The 18,120-nt window shown below is 22.5% G+C and overlaps 2 protein-coding genes across 2 annotated transcripts; one reads left to right on the forward strand and one right to left on the reverse strand.

Moving 5' to 3' along the window:
* Window positions 1–410: 410 nt before the first annotated feature.
* LOC129615255 (uncharacterized) lies at window positions 411–14,489 on the reverse strand. Its single transcript, XM_055530376.1, has 5 exons — window positions 14,146–14,489; window positions 8,983–9,101; window positions 3,570–3,789; window positions 2,214–2,784; window positions 411–2,070 (listed from the first exon to the last, which is right to left on the reverse strand). The coding sequence occupies exons 2-5, from the start codon at window positions 9,057–9,059 to the stop codon at window positions 1,295–1,297; spliced, it is 1,644 nt and encodes a 547-aa protein (XP_055386351.1). The 5' UTR covers window positions 9,060–9,101; window positions 14,146–14,489; the 3' UTR covers window positions 411–1,294.
* A 1,493-nt stretch (window positions 14,490–15,982) lies between these two features.
* LOC129615412 (dehydrodolichyl diphosphate synthase complex subunit nus1) lies at window positions 15,983–17,201 on the forward strand. Its single transcript, XM_055530612.1, has 2 exons — window positions 15,983–16,615; window positions 16,770–17,201. The coding sequence occupies exons 1-2, from the start codon at window positions 16,157–16,159 to the stop codon at window positions 17,106–17,108; spliced, it is 798 nt and encodes a 265-aa protein (XP_055386587.1). The 5' UTR covers window positions 15,983–16,156; the 3' UTR covers window positions 17,109–17,201.
* The last annotated feature ends 919 nt before the right edge of the window (window positions 17,202–18,120 follow it).

Consider the following 18,120-nt stretch of genomic DNA (forward strand, 5'->3'; position numbering starts at 1 on the left):
AGCTGTGATTTGTACATAAAAAACATTATATAATATAAATATTGTCAAATTACTTTGAAAAATTCTTTTTGATAGAACTTGAACCGGCACTAAAAATATAACTGACGTGCAAGAAAAGTGAAATATATATAATGAAGAAATTCTATTAATTATAAAAAATAACTGGAAAATACGTAAAAATGCGGATATCTTTTAGCGATTACTGTAATAGCATTCCTGACCGATTTTAAATTTAAGTTTGCAGAAATACTATAGCGAATTTGATGAAGAATCGGATTTAAAATAACGAATTGAACCAAGGCTTTATAGTTTGATACACATAAGACTTCTACAAATATTTTACTGGAAGTCTTAAGCAAATTTGATATACATAAAATAATAACATTATCTTTTATACTTATATTATTTTTATTGCAAACACAGAAAAAAAATATATATATATTATAAAGTAATATAGTGAAATTGTAAAATAATATAGAATTTTTTGCCAATTTATATTGAAAATGGTTGTTTTATATTAAAAAATTCATATATACATTATTTATTTATTAAAATACAGTCAAAAATATTTTTTTCTTCTGATGTTATCTATTGTTTAAATATCTTAAATTAAAAAAATTTGTTAATATGTAGTAATACATCGATTCTAAATTTCGCAAATGTACAGTTATAACATATTTAACTTATATTTAATAGGCATTTTACTGTCATGCTATCGCAAATATTGTCAATATACTTATATACGATGTTTCTTGAATAACATGCAATTACGCTTTTGTTTCATCCTAGGATTAGTACTATATTTATTTTATTAATATTTTTATTTTACAAAAGTTCCCTGATTAAATATCTAAAATATGAATTAAATACAAAATTAATTTTTTGCAAAATTATTCTAACTCATTTCGATTCAGTTTAAATTTCCTGTTAAAAAATTAAAACAAAAAATGTATTGTAGACATAAATTTTTTGTATATTTAAAAAAATATCGAACTTTTTACGATAAATATCAATAATAATTAGTATTTCGATTGATAGAATGAGTCCAACTGTTAAATATATATTATATTACTTGGGATACGACTAGTAATAATTTTTGATAAATAACATAAAAAAAACGTAAATTTAAAATTGCGAGTTTTCTTAAGTGTGTATATAAATGTATTCTTCACAAAATATATATAGATATAAATTTTAAAAATATTAAATGTTTTATGTAATTTTTTCTCTATTTTATTTATTTTTTCTCTTTTTGGTTTTTTGCTTTTGGATTTAATCTGTTACCAAAAAATTTTTATTTTGAATTATTTGGTTCACGATGAAATGGCGCAATATTATTTTCATATTCATATTCGGGAATTTTATGTGGTCCTGGTCCAACTTCTTTTATTTTATCCTGAACTGCTTGAAAACTATTACGTATATCATCTAAAGCTGTACCTAAACCAATTTTAATACGATTAAATTCTTGTGTAACCAATGATAAACGCCCTAATAAGAAATTTAAATTTGAATCAACTTCAGCCATTCTACTTGTTATTTGACCAACATTTCCTTCTACACCATCCATTGTACTAATTGTACCATTAATATATGATTCAGTTTGACCTTGAATTTTCTTTAATACATCTTTACTATCTGTTATTTCACTATACATTATTTGTATTTGACGCCATACATGACTTATTTCATTTTCCATTGTTTTACTTAAATTCTTTAATAAATCCATTCGATTTGTCATAATTGTTTTATCTATATTATCAAAACGTTTATTAATTGTTATATTAAAATCAGAATTATGACTTTTAACAATTTCACCAATTTTTTGTACAATTTGATATGTACTAAATTCAATTTTCTTTTGTGTATCTAATATATGATCAGATGTTGATAATAAGATTTTATCAAAATCATTAAATATTTTTAATCCATTTGCTAAATTTGAATAACTTCCATTTAGATCAGTGTAGAATGTTGTAACAGTTTCATTGAAATTTAAAGCAATATTTTCAATTGATTCATTTATATTTTCAGCTGATTCATTAATTCGTGAAGCTATTTTGGTAAATGCTGAAAAAGAAAGTATAATTTTAATTAAAGAAAAAATTTAGTATAATTTAAGGAATTAAATTTCAATATTTTAATTTATTTGCCTAAAATTTTAAATGCAATTAATGCTAAAGTAAAGTATTATATAAAGTGTTATTTTTTACCTTTATCTGACGTAGTTAATATATCTACTTTAAGATCTTCAATTGAATTTATAGTTTCATTTGCTCTTTCATTAATAGAACGATCAATATCAATCATTTTTTCATTTATTTTTCTTAAATCATCAAAAGGTTCTTTCAAACTTGATGAAATATTCTCTAAATATGTTTCCATTTTTATTTCAAATTCTTTGTTACGATTTAATTCAGCTGGTGATGGAGTTGATGGTACTGTTATATAAAAATTTGATAATTTATCTTCCATTTTTGATATAACTTCATCAGCTGTTGCTAATTTAGAAGTTAAAAGTTTCTCAGACTGTTGTAAATAATCTTTAGAGGTTTTCATTAAATCTTTAACATTTTGTGATAAAAGATCTATTTTTTTTATTAATTCATCTTGATTTGGAAGTTGTATCGGTGGTGGTGGTGGTGGTGGTGTTGCTGCTGCTATTGCTGCAGTTAATGTTGTTAATTTTTTATTATTGCACTCATTATTTTCTTTCATCCATTTAAAAATTCCTTCTAAAGCATCACCAACTTTATCTGATTGTGTATTATATTTTTCTTCTTGCTATATATGTATGTATATAAATATAGATTTATAATATTAATATTAGTGAAATAAAACAAATAAATAATTTTTTGAAAATGAAATGGAAATTCTTCTGATAGAATCTTTGTATATAATGAAACGGCAATGGTAATGAAATATTTTCTTGCGAATTTAATTATCAAGATTAAATTTAATTTCAATGTAATTTTTCGTATATTTTACGTACATACACATATAATGTATTATTCATAATGGGCACATATAAATTTAAACATATCAGATATGAGTAAGGAATTATGTATTAAGATTTTCGTTTTTGTAAAATGAAAATCAAAAATTGTTCATTAAAGTGGTTATGTATGCATAATGTAAGAAGATTATAATATATATGTATATATAGCTATTGTAAGTATACTACAAGAGTATACAAAGTTTAATCTATTGAAAGATTTATGGTATTTCAAATATTTGTGGAAAATAAGAACACAGCATACTGGAATATCATCAACAAATGGCTTTCAGCGTTGGAAAATAGCATTCGAAACGAAATAGATAGTTCGCCATAAATTATTAGGAAATTGTCCAAAATATTTTTGTATGAAAATTGCAAATTTCTTAATAATTTAATTTCGGTAAGTATATTATAGGAAAATTGTTATACATAATACAGTCTCAGATTTATTACAAGTTTGCCATATAAGTGATTAAATTTTAATATTGGTATGCCAAAATTAATTAAGTGCACCTGCATCTATACCATAAAAAATCTATATGTTATATTATTTTTTTATTAAATAATTTACCGCCATTAACATTGTTTCGATTTGACTAACACGTTCATCTAATCGGCTAAATATACCATTCATTGGTTCAAATGCTTTTTGACCTTTTTGTAAACTTTGTAAGGCTTTCTTAACCATTTCACCGAGAGCTCTTTCACGATGTTCATGTCTTTCTAATTTATTATCAAGTAAATGATAGGAGTGTACAAGTGATAATATTGTATCACGTATTTCTTGATTCCTTAAAAAAAAGAAAAATACAAAAAAAAGGAAATTATTTTAAGCAAATAAAAAAATATAATATTAAAAAAATTAGTAAAAAATCTTAAAAAAATTAATTTTTTTTCAAAAAATGTTTTTCTTAGGAAAGTAATAAAATTACATCAATGGAATTGATTGCAATAATTTTTTTTTGTTAAATTTCTGTTTAAAATAAATGAATTTGAAGAAAAAAAATTGAAAGAAAAAATCTTGTCTATATAAAGGGATAATGACTTGTAAATAATATGGTTATGTGTGTGCGTATGCTTTGAAAATGCATTTGAAACAAATAAAATGTTGTTAAATTGATGCACATAAAATTGTTGTATTTACTTAAATACATATATTAAACATAATATATACATACATACATACATTTGTGTATAATAATATTAATGAGTGCATACTATAAATAAAGTTTAAACTCATTGTAATTTGATATATTGTTTAAAAAACATGAATAATAAAAAATTAAAACAAAAAATAAAAAAAAAAAACTAATTTTTTTTTTTTAAATGGGAAAATAGGAACACTGACTTCTTTTCTAATTAGGAAGACTTCAATATAAACTCATTTTAATTTTAATATTTTGTTTCGTCTATTCTTTTTCCTTCTATACTTCTCTTAATTTTTTTATTTTCAAATAATACAAAATTACATTTTAGTGTACATATGTAAATACATCTGTGCAACATTTATGCATCTTCATCATCATCATGATTTAAGTGTTGTTACAAATAGCGCGACAGTATAATGTCGCAATACTTCAAATGCATTCGCGCGTTTTCAATTATACAAAAAAAAAATTTTTTCCATGTTTTTAGCATTTTGAAAATTTTTTTCTGAAGAAGTATGCATATTAGTTTCATTCTGTCCGTTCGTCCGTGTATCATGAAGACATATATATATATATCAATTATATACATATTCTAACTTTACTAGAAATTTATTTCCGTAGAAGAAAATTTCTATACTTGTCTTCCCCTCTCTAAAAGTTGAAGCCCATCAAACTTCTTAATATGACAAATTTTTGACTATTTACTGGAACGAAACCATAAGCATTTTTAAATTATGTAAACGTAGAAAAGTAGTGGCTGACTTTTTCTACAGCGGCATAGTTAAGTTTCGCATGACTATGATAAAATTATGGTTAAAATTAGCCATAATCTAATATTCGTTATTTTTTAATTTTTCATATCGTTTTTCTTTTAAACGATAAGTTGTAATAGTCTGAACAAGTTGTAGTAGTCTGAACAAGTTGTAGTAGTTAAAATAAATAATTATAATTTTTGACGACCTGAAGTTCACCAAAAACTTCCTGAATTTATAGAAATTTTTTAGATAAAAGCAGTTTTTATAAAATAATAAAAAAATTATAAAAAGTTTATTTCGTTAGAAGAAAATTTTTGAAACTTCGATCCCCTCTCAACTTATCGTATCTCGTAATTTGTAAAGTTTTGAATTTTCAACCCCAAAATTTCTATAAATTCAGGAAATTTTTGGTGAACTTCAGGTCGTCAAAAAATTATAATTATTTATTTTAACTAACGCAAATAACTCTTGAATTATATTAACGCCTTTTTCAATGTTTTTTTTGTTTCATCCTAATTATATGCAATCATTTAAAATAATTTGATATATAAATGAAAATATGTAATTTAAAAATGTAATAGATTGTTTTTAACAGTATTATTTTCAATTGTAGAAGAGAAAAAATGCTGCTTTAAAAACCATTGATTTGACTTAACTTTATTTGTTTTATTTATGTATATTATTTTATATACATACATAATTCATTGATAGGTACAAAAAATATGTATTTCTTTAAAAAAATATGAAAAATTATTTTGTCACACTAAAATTAAAAAAAAAAAATGTTTAAAATTTTATTTTCTTTTTTGAGAATTATTTTCTCATGAATTTACAATATGTATTTATAACCCTTCCAGTATAAAATATATACATATACATATATACTATATAACTATACATACATAAGTATATATAGTGCACATGTACTTAAAAATAAACTTATAAAAATAAGAGATTATTTTGTAGCAAATCATAAAAACTCTAAGATAATATCTTCATATGTTGCACTATTAAAATAACAAAACAGTAATCTCTCGCTTAAGGTTTTTGGGACTGCGACTTGCGACTTTTAGTGCAGAAAACTTAAACTTCAACTTAAATGATTTGTAGTCGAATTTTTCTGTATTAAGCTGGCCTTATGCGAGGAATTACTGTAATTAATATTTATAACGTTATTGTATCGTAAAACATGTACTTAGCCGTATATGCTTAGTATTCGTTAGCTCTAATATTGGGCGAATTTTAACAATTTATCGTTATTTTTTTGATGCAAGGTTAAGTATCAGAAGTACATTGACACAAATAATTTTTCTTATTTATGATTGAAAAACTGAATCTTGCTTTAAAAAGTGTGTCGGCAAATTTTTGAGTTTACCCAAACATATAGTTAGGCAAGTGGAAACTGCGCTAATATTTTGCTGATGATATAATTTTTTTTTTGAATAATAATTGAAATAAATATATTTTAACTATAATAAAACCTGCAATTATTTCAATGATTTCGTGATTATTTCCTTTTCTCTTAGCACAAGGGTGTTCTTCGATCTTGTACTTAAAGTAATATGTAATTGAGAATTATTTTGAGAAGTAAATCACAGTTCTAATAGAACTGTGGTTAATAAAGTGACAATGGTATTTATCGTAAATATTCTTTATATAATTTAAGTTTTTTGCGATAAATTTAATATTTTATAATTGAATTTTATTGTTTTACATAAAAATATTAATTTTAAAAATTCTATCATTTCTGTAATAAGTTTTTTTTTTTTTTGAAATTTTACAATTTATTTAAAGGAACAAATTTATCTGTCATGTAAAATATTAACAAAATGTTTTAAGTAGGTGTAAACTACTTGTAACTTTAAATTCTAAATGTGTAAAATTCGCATTTTAAAGTAAAATATTTTATAAATAGAATATTTGGCGACCATAATAATAATCATATATATATAATATATTACTAAGTTAATGGCCAATATGTATGTACACAATATACACTCACAGTTAGTTAAATATTTTATCTGGAATAAATTTACAATGAAAAAAAATGTAATAAGGAATTATAAAAAATATTTGAAAAGACATCGTGTATTTAATGGAGAAATTATTACGACAGTGACCTAAATTATTTGACAATTATGATTTTAAACACAATCTATTTATTAGAATATTTTGGCAATATTAGGACAATTGAAGGTACTATATATAATAGATTTTAGAAAATAAATAATTTACAAAAAATACCACCTTTACGTATTTAGCAATTATTAACAAACAGTAATTTGAATACAGTGAAAATTTATTTTATTTTCTTATTGTGTGGTTAAGTGAACCATAAACTTATAAGGATGTATATATACTGACATATATTACAGAATATATACTAGGATTTGCAGCATGTATATTGTAAGAAAATTTAAAAAAATTATTAAATATTAAAAATGTTTCAATTAAAAAACGTTGTACTCTAATTAATTTTCAAATTTTTGTTCAAAATTATTACAATTGTTTTAAGCATATCAATTAAATTTTTTAATTGTATATAGAAAATAAATTTTCCAAATTTAAATTTAAATTTTCTATATATAATATATTGATTTCTATATATTATAAGGAAACAAATTTAGATTAATTGTTTTTCAATCTCATAAATTATGTTTAACATTTTGCTATTTTGTATATCGAATTCGGTTCATATAAATTTTAAAATTATGATAAATTGATAATGGTGGTAATTTTTTTTATACATATACATACATACATAATGTAGTTTAATTTTCTAATATATTGTATGCAGGTACACGAATGCGGACAAATTTTAAAAATCATCAATTTCAATTATTCCGTCAATTTAATTGAACGCACGAAGGCATCTTGTATATATATGTATAACACTTAAAATAATAACATGTTAAACGAATATGGTAAAATATTTAGAAAAATGAGGGCATAGGAAAATGAATATATGTATGAATGTACATATATATAAAAAAAATTTGAAATGTATCATAAATTGTGTTAAGTAATTATGTTTAAAATAAAATAATTATTATACACAAATATATATACAACATATGATATAGAAGTAATACTATAAATTATAGCGTGTATGTATGCATATGAGTATGTTCATAATTGCACATTGCATGTACTAGATTTTTAAGTTTAAAGCAGTTAATTTTTTAATAGTTACAAAATGTTTAAATAAACAATATTTTTGATTAAAAATTCTGTTTCTCTTGTAAATAGATTGTGTAAAATCTTTGCTTCTTTCTTTAAATTCAATATTTAATTTAAACTGAAAATATTATAGGCCTTTGCAAGCAGATATCGTGCGATATAGCGGAAAATGTGCGCTATATTTATATTCCTAAATAATTGATGATTCCTAAATAAAACTGGGCACTATATTTGTATTCCTAAATAAATGATGCTAAATCTAATTTGTTTATAACCATGGTTATTTAGCAATATTACGAAATTAATATTAAGAGCGCACTTAATGCATATATGAGCTATTTCAATTTTATAGAATATTATATGTAGTTAAAAATATATTGCACAAAAAATAGCCGAAAAATTTAATAAAAAATTTGCTCCTCTAACTGGACTCGAATTAGTGACCTACTGTTTTCTAGGCGAACGTTCTACAAATTGAGCTACAGAGGTACTAAGAATTATCGGCAAATTGTTCTTCACATTTGCTTTGTTCTGTAATCTACTTAAATACTTAGTATTGCTTACTTGATGTGCTAAATCAATTTTTACATACTTTGAAACTTTAAATATTAAAATTAATAACTATGTGTATATAATTTTTGAGAGTGAAATAATGAGTGTAATTATGTAAATATCACCTTTTCCATGAATTTTCAAAAATTTTATTCTCTAATACAAAATTTTTTATTTTTCAATTTTTGAAATAAAAGATCGATGAGTAAATTTTGTTTATAACATAATATGTTTACATAATAATAGGTTCTTTTCACGATGCAAACTAAAATTGATACATAAATATTTTTCTCGTTCATAAACCAATATAAACAAATAAAATATAAAATGAAAATTGTATAACACTTACGTAACTTCTTTCGCGGGTGCAGCTGACACCGAACTTATTGCTATAAATAATATCAATACGAACTTTTTCATTTCCATCAAAAATTCCTTATTTTTATATAGTCCTTCAAATCTCCTTCCCTAAAAGATGAATTGAAATTACGAGTATATATGTGATATTAAAAAATTTTTTTCATATAAAACAATATTAATTTTCTTTCTTATTTTAATCTATAAATTTAACCATGCTATCTTATTAATTCGATTTTCTGTAATACGAAATATAAAAGTTATTAAATTGACCCGTGAAAAATTAAATGTAATCGATAATGTCAAATGACGATCACTATAACCGACAATCAAAATTTATGCTAAAATAAAATTTTGCATATCAATTTTCGCATATAAATTTTGTATATAGAACTGATTGACAACTGCTTTGATAGCAAATAATTTTTGACTTGCACATTTCTAAAATTAAGTTTCATTAAATAAAATTAATAATCCTTTTCAAAATTTTCCGTTTTGCACAAAAAACAAAATTAAGTTAAAATGCTTTGGTTAACTGCAATATCGATCATAGGGCATTCAACGCACATTTTACATTATCGATTACACCTATAGTATTCGTAGAAAAATTGCAAGAAAAGAGAAAAAATATTTGGCGCTTTCAATACAATTTTAAATAAAAATGTTGCTAATTGAAAATCTTATTATTTTTTTTTCTTAATTTTAAAAATAAATTCAATTTCAATTAAAGAAAGAAAAATTGCGTATGGTATAAAATTAAAATTACCAATGTAATAAATTTTTTTTTTATTTCCAGATGTTAAAAATTTTTAATGTTTAAAATAAAATTATTTTAAAATTTCTTTTATGATTTTAATAAAAATACAATTATAATTATTAACATTCATTTTACGTTGCAAAATGTAAAATACGTAAATAATGTACACGTATACATTATTTTAGTAAAATTTATATTTTCGCACAATAAAATGCTTGGCGTTTTTATGCATTTTACAAATATACAATTTTAGCTATGTATAATTTACATACATATGGTAATTATTGAATTTGCATTTAATAATTTAAAGCAAAATTAAAATCTACATACATACATATATAAAAACACTTGAACATGAATTATAACAAGAAAACACATAAAAATCGTAAATAATTTTTTATTTTCCTCTTAAACTTTTCTTTTTATTTACCCGATGTACTCGTATATAGGTATGTAGCAAATTAATTTACAAAATCGAATTGTATTGAAATTTTTTGTCTTCCGGAAAATTATCTTTTTGATGATGAATTAAAATTGAATGGATTTAGTTGCTTCTTTGATGGTACTATTTTAATTAAATTTTTGAAAATAAAAAAAAACAAAATGAATTTTTTGAACAAAGAGAAATTGACTATCGAAAGATGACTCGAATTCAATAAAAATAGGTAATATATTTGATTATAGCTGAACAAGGTAAATTTTCATAATATTTTCCTAACAATTTTAATTAATTGAATTTTTCATATTTCAGAAACAAAGAAATGTAATATTTTGCGTGGTTAGAATTGTAAACTCTTTGACTTATAATATAAAAATGCAAATTTGCATTAAATTAATCTGGAATTTCGGAATTCAAGTTTACGGTCATAATTTAAAATTTTCTAAAATATAAGAAAAATGAATTTAAAAATAATTATATTTTAATACTTAGCTCTAAAAATGTAATAGTTATAAATTATATCATAATTAAAAATTTAGTCTGCATATCTGACGTTAAGTTGACATAAAATTTACAATTCCGAACCACTGTACTTTTTGCCTACAATTATATATATTTTATACTGTGCAAATTGGCAAATATAGTTTTGACAACATAAAGGATTTTCTTTATACAATAATGACATAAGAGGCAACTTGTTAAATAATTTTTATATGTAGTACTATTTAGGTGATTTAAAATTTTAATTTCGTAAATAAAATGAATATTTGTTGAGTTAATAAATCTATTCAAAATGATTATTCAAATTTGTTTACTCGCTTTATGTTGCGGAAATTTAAAAAACCAAAGATGTTAAATATAATTATTTATAATTAAAAAAATTATAGTTTTTGAGAATATATTAAATTTTTAGATATAATACTCATTTGTTGCAATAATGACATAACTCAAAAAATACGATTTCTGAGTTAAATATACAGAAATAGACACTTACAACATTTTTTTTTGTTCAAAATCATAAAATAATGCTATAGAACGAGAAGAACATAATAACTGAAAAACTTTAAAATTAAAGCTTTTCAAATGAGCATATTTTGAGTTATGTCAGTGTTGCAGTAAATGAGGGATATATACATAAACTCGTATTATTATATCAAAATAAATTTTTGAAAATATTAATTTACATGCATAATTATTTTCATCAAAAGTTTACATTTTGTTTATATTATTCAAAAAATTTTAATATAAGGTAAGTAACTATACATACATACGAGTATACTTACATACATATAAGCAGTAAACTAGTGCAAAATCATACAATATTTAGCATTTTACATTTTATACTTTGCTATATTAAATTAAATATATACATATACACTAAGTCCTCGAGATACAACATTTTTGGTTCCAGAAATTTATGTTGTAACTTGAATTGTCGCATTAGAAGATGTCGTATCTCGAGAACTTATCATACATACATTTATATTACTAAAAATTATTTATTTAATATTTAAAAAAAATATTGTGTAAAATGTGTATCTACATATACATGCACATATATACTATACTCGTATGTATATAAGAAATTACAGTAAAATATTTACTTAAAAAAATCTCAAAGTATAAACAATTGTCTGACATACTGTCTATAAATTTTCCACTAATAACCTGTTTAAACTAATTCCATACTAGTAAAAACTAATTACATAATTGAAATATTGTAAAATAATAATCTTGTTGAGAAATTCTTAAAAATATTTATTATAGGTACTTATGAGATTTGCGCATTCCCATGATTACCCATAGTATGTGTTCACATTTTAATTATTAATTTATTTATTTTAAATTAATAATGCTTAATATTTTGTCTATCAAAACCACAAATGTAATTTCGTAGCATAAATCAAAATCTTTACCTACAAATAAATAGATGCAAATAACGAATTTCTAAGCAGATCCAAAAAAGGCAATATGTTTTTAGATTTAAGTATAATTTCATGTTAAAATGTGCGGTTTACATTATATAGAATGTAGATAATAAAAATTAAATGAAAGAAAGCTTTTTTTGTGGAGATTTTTACAAAAAATATTCTAATATTGTCAAAGGTCATGAAATTATAATCTAAGGGACCCTCTGAGATGAGAATATTATTTATTAGATTTATATATGGATAGTGTAACATTGAAATTGTTAGTACTTTTACTCACACATATAAATTATGTTATAATTATGTTTTGTTTCCAAAAAAATTTATGTTTTGCATACAGTAAAATTTTTATTTTGAAAATATTTATTTTTTTTTTTTGGTTTATTAAGTTTATGTTTATACAGTACTTATTCAGTAGTTTATTCAGTACTATTGCTTAGTTCATTGCTGTTTAAGTTTTTCAGAGTGTTAAATAAAAATTTTTCTTGGGAATTATTTTTAATCTACCATACATATTACATACATTAATATTTTATAATTTAATTAAAATTTTTTGATAAAATTTTTAAATTTATTTTATTTCGTATGTATATATTTGTATATGTATTTTGATTTTGTTGAATTTAAATAATTAATCAATGTTAAAATTTTGTGTTACAAAGATTTATCCTGAACAGCATCTTCCTAATTATTCCTAATTCTCTTTGAATACATGTTTTTTATTTGTATAATTGTTTTTATTGCATTTATTTTATGACTCTTCATTAACAAATACTTTTGATTAGAAATATGTGATTATAGAAATATGTATGTACGAATTATGTTTTATACGAATTTTGGGAGTTCAAATGCAGTGTAAATCCATTTTTTTTTAATATTAAATTTTATTACACAAAACTAACTAAATTGTATTATAAATTATTTTTAGAATATTTGGATAGCAAAATAATGAAAATTCCAAGATACAACGGCAGAATAGCAATGAAGCAAACTGGACTTCGAACCAGTGATCATTAGTTTTCTAAACAGACTCTCTACCAGTTGAGGTACAGAGATATGAAGTAATTTTCGGTAAATTTTTCTCAATATTGCTTTCTATAGTAATCGTCACGATTACATGTATATTGTTCACATGCGATCAATTCGATCATCTTTCGAATACAAAATCATAAGAACGTAATATTTAAAATGATACTATAAATACTATAACAAAACTATTAGTGTCTCTAAAATGATTGCAATGCATATATCATTACATATCTATAATTAAACTGTTATACAATCGACCATAGACTGACATTAAATACATTTATATAATTAATAAAAATTAAAATATTTACAAAAATTTCAATAATTTTTTAAAATACTAGAAAAAAAAAATAACCTACTTATACAAATACGGTTTAATATAATAAGGTGTGAATTAATTATGTAATAATAATGAGATGCGGTTTACCTATATACATTAATAGTTTAATAGATGAATGAATATTAAAAAAAAATAATAATAATCTATTACTTAATAAATAATAGTTTACACTCTTATATACATATACCCTTATATATATATAATACATTTATTTAAAATATTCATATTTAATTACATATTTAATATTTAATATTTATTTATATACATATATAGATTAAAACTGATTAATGAAATAAAATCATACAAATTCAATAATTAAATATTCTCTTCCTTTTTTTCTGTTTTTTTTTCTTCTTTTGTTTTGAATAATGTGGATTGATAATATTTTTCATGAAAATTATAAAAATGGTTCAAAGATCAGAAAATTGTAATCTTTTATAAAAAAAATTTTTAATGTAAGTTTTCACTTTTTTTCTTCTTATTTTTTTCAATTGTAATAAACGGTCAACATATATTTAAAATTATTTGATAAAATTAAAATTTAATAATAATATCTGTAAAATTTTTTCGGAAAAAGAAATGTTTAGTTTATTAAATGCAATATTAAGAAAATAATTTAGATTATTTAGATAGAATAAGTAGACCAAAAATCATTTACTCACTTTCAGAAATTTTTAAAATTTTTTTTTTGTTTGTTTTTTAAATCCCTTGTCTTCGGTTTAATAAATTCAAATTTTTTTTTTAATTGTTTACAGAAATTTCAATTATGCATAAATGAATTAATATTTTACTTAGTCACAATCAAATTTAATTTTTATATAAAAATCCGAAAAAAAAAAGAAAAAATTCAAAAAAGGCACAAAAATAAAAATAATAACAAAATATTTAATTCTACTAAATAAAATAGAAATTAGAGAAGGAAAACGACCTTTACTCCTGATCGTTTCAATTACAACTAGCCGGTGATCTTTATGAATAATTTACTTTTCACTTCTGTTCTGTTCTGTTCAATTCTGTTTGCTGTTATGCCACTTACTAAATTTTCTCTCGATGTATTGTGATTGATTTGTTTTTTTATTGTTGTTACTGGTGGCTGGCTGGTTGACTTAATTTATAAGAATATTCTTGTTCTTTTGCTTCTTTTCATGGATTAATTTAGAGGCAGCTATATACTTGTATGTAATATCTATATAGTATGTATTCAAAATGTTTTATAGTTGAAAATATTTTCTGTAAATACTGAAATAATTATGTTGCATGGGATATTTTTGCGAGACCATAATTTAATAGTAGAGTCAAAATAAATGCAACAAAATTTTTGATTTGTGCTTCACATTTATCTTCTCTTATATGTATAATGTCCTTTGTATGGGAAAGGTTGATTTTGAATTTTTAATTAGTTGAAATTAAATTGCTTACAATCGCAATTGCATTCTAAAAAAAAAAAAGATTAATAAAAGTTAAGTTTAAAATTTTTTTTCTACTCAGACATGAAAATATGTTGCACTTCTTCACCTACCTTCACTTGCATAATGCATATGGAGCTATTTAGATCCTTACCGCAAAACACCCCTAAAGCAAACGTTTCTGATTTAGTTCAGATAATTTTTTATTGTCATTTGGAATTCATTTTCTTTTTCAATTATAGTTATATGTATAATAAATTGGCAAAGAAATATATAATTAATATTAATGTGAAAATAATGCATACACATATTTGTTTTTTGAAAATTTTAAATTATTTTTGCTTTCGTAAGGAAATCTATAATTCTGTACAACATATCAAATTATAATTAAACTAAGTAGGTATGTTTCTTAATGCATAGTGTTAATTGAAATGTCAATTTTTTATAAATTTAATTTATTTGCCATCTGTTGGCGAATAGAATACTAAAATAAAATAATTTTTATATCGTATATTGCTACAATATTGAAAAACGATATTTTATGGTTAAATATCAAAATATGTACATATGTATGTACTATTTTATAAATCACGTAATTGGTTCGCATTTATGGTCATATTAAAATTTTTATGTTTACACTTTTAGCTTGTAGCATATCCAACATTAACTTGTGTATTTTTTATATTCGTTACCTTCGTTTTTATAAAGGAATTTATTTTCTGCAATCCCAGAATGAATAAAAATTAGTCTTTTGCTTAAAAATTTTTGTGTTTAATTCGAAAATTTTTTGGAATATAGATTAAAAACTTAAATTCTATAAATAAACTTAAATTCTATAATTTAATTAGTTGACGTATCTTGGAGAATATTATCTAGAAAGTATGGGAGAACGTAATTCGCTGCTGAAATTGTATTGTTTTCTTTTTTATTAAGGTTACAAACCCTCTAATAGAATAAATTTATCTTTCATAAAGAAATTCTTCTAAATATGCAATTACTTTTATACACCACTATATATGTTGGCAGCAGTTAATGTCATCACATCACACCACAGTACATTTACTATGATTCGCTCAGTATTTTCCTCGTGACACTGGTTGACATTTTCAAAAAATTCATACGGTGTTGATAAAGAAGAAATAAACACATCACATCATTTTAGTTCCTAATTTTTTTTTATTTTTTGTTTCATGAGGACCATGAGAGGATGAAATTAAATCGACTTGCAATTCAATAAGCTGACCCAATAGGAAAATTTTTTAAGAAAATGCTTAAAATAATTTATAAAGGTTTATGGATATTATTGGTGATAATAGCTAATGTTTATGAGGCGGTGCAATGGTTATTAATGTATCTGGACTCCAAGTATAAGTTATTAAAGCAAATATATTTTAATAATTTAGATGGTATTTATGAAATCAAAGTATTAGAAGAATGCAAAAGTATTTTAACCAAAAAGCCAAATCATGTGTGCGCAATTATTGGAAAAACATTCGACTCTTCCTCTGAAATTCTATCAAAACTAGCAGCTTATGCTTTAATATGCGATATAGATTTCATCAGCTTTTATGATACTAAAGAAGAATTCACTTTGGACCACATACATATACCACAATTTGTTTCTTCTCAAAAAATGTCAAATGGTAGATTTTTATGGTCTATGCCTGCCGATAAAAAGAGAGTTGGACAGCTTAAATATAAAAATGGTTTAGATAAATCTATACAGGTGCGAGACAATTAAATATTGTATTGAGAAATTCTATAATCAGAGAAAATAATTAATATTTACACGCAATACACAAAGTTAATATAATACATATTTATTATAATTATGAAATATTTCTTATATTCAATTCAATTAAACTTTATTTAATTTTTAGGTGGTTTCTTTATCTTGTAAAGATGGTCGTCCACTTTTAGCTGAAGTTTGTAAAGAATTATGGTTACAAAGGGATTCAGATGAAATAAAAGATGCTGTGAATAATAAAAATAAATTAGCTGATAAAATTTCTTCAGAAATTCAAAAAAAATTAAATAATTTACCCGATCCTGATTTAGTAATTATTTTTGATAAAATAATGTGTACGTATGGATTATTGCCATGGAATATAGGTTTTTCTGAATTTTATCAGGTTAAAAATAGTGAATTTTTTAATGTTGATGATTTTGCTAATATATTGTATAAATATTCAAAATGTGAACAAAGATTTGGTAAATAATACAAAAGAATTACATATGTATATACAATATTGGGTTAAAATTTTAGTTAAGCTAAGTTAAAAGTAATAATATTCTTTTTATATATATCCCCAGTTACCTACCCTACCGTTAGTTAAAGTAATATAATGAAATATACTAATTCAAGAAAGATAATTTTATTGCTTTGTTATTTTTCTATTATATGAAGTAAGTACTAGGCTTAAATGGACAAATTATTTGCATAAAACGTACCTACAAGAGTAATTTGCGTTTTTGTGTTTTCTATGATACTTGCATTAACTATAAAAATATTACTCAATTTTTTTAATATTTTCGAAAATGGAATGGAAACGTAGATTGTAGCTCATTCAAAATTTTGCATTTCAAAAGAGTGTTTCAGGAATTATCTGCTATCTACCAAACCAAGAAAATTAAGCATTGCAAACTTCCGCATCCTCTAAGATTTATTACTTAAAATAATGGGTATTATGAATTAAAATTTTACTTTTTTATAGTTTAGAATAAATTCGAATTATGATTATGACTTCAATAATTTTGGATTCAAATCATATGTTGTTGGAGGATACTACTAAAAATTTCAATATTTTTACAATAATTTTTTTTTGAAGTGCAATATATGTATATACATTCATTGGTTTAAAAGTTTTGCATACTATAAAAATTTTCAATATAAAAGCATAAACTCTAATACAGAAATGAAAGCGCAGACTATATTTTTCGGAAATATCCTTCTATTTTTCCTTGGCAAAATTTTTGTGGTTCAAATAATATTTAATAAATATTTGAATATATAATAATATTTATTATTCTAAATAATATTTATTATTATTTATACAATTTTAAATAAAGTATATAACTATGATTGATTAATATGCGATGAACTTCAAAAGGTACTTAAGAAAATTAGATACGATGGACATGAGCTTGTATAGGTTCTCATATGGACGTTAATATCAATATTCTCCTGACAGAAAGATTGTGGGACTGTAACAGATATTAGTTAATATCTAG

Source organism: Condylostylus longicornis, unplaced genomic scaffold, assembly GCF_029603195.1.
Source record: "Condylostylus longicornis isolate FDR11 unplaced genomic scaffold, ASM2960319v2 ptg000135l, whole genome shotgun sequence".
NCBI lineage: Eukaryota > Metazoa > Arthropoda > Insecta > Diptera > Dolichopodidae > Condylostylus > Condylostylus longicornis.

Coding starts and splice junctions, on each gene's coding strand:
- LOC129615255 (XM_055530376.1), bottom strand. CDS start 9,059: ATGGAAATGAAAAAGTTCGTATTGATATTATTTATAGCAATAAGTTCG. Junction 2,785..3,569: donor TCGAAACAATGTTAATGGCG/GTAAATTATTTA, acceptor ATACATATATAG/CAAGAAGAAAAATATAATAC. Junction 2,071..2,213: donor ATTAACTACGTCAGATAAAG/GTAAAAAATAAC, acceptor TTTCTTTTTCAG/CATTTACCAAAATAGCTTCA.
- LOC129615412 (XM_055530612.1), top strand. CDS start 16,157: ATGCTTAAAATAATTTATAAAGGTTTATGGATATTATTGGTGATAATA. Junction 16,616..16,769: donor GTTTAGATAAATCTATACAG/GTGCGAGACAAT, acceptor TTTAATTTTTAG/GTGGTTTCTTTATCTTGTAA.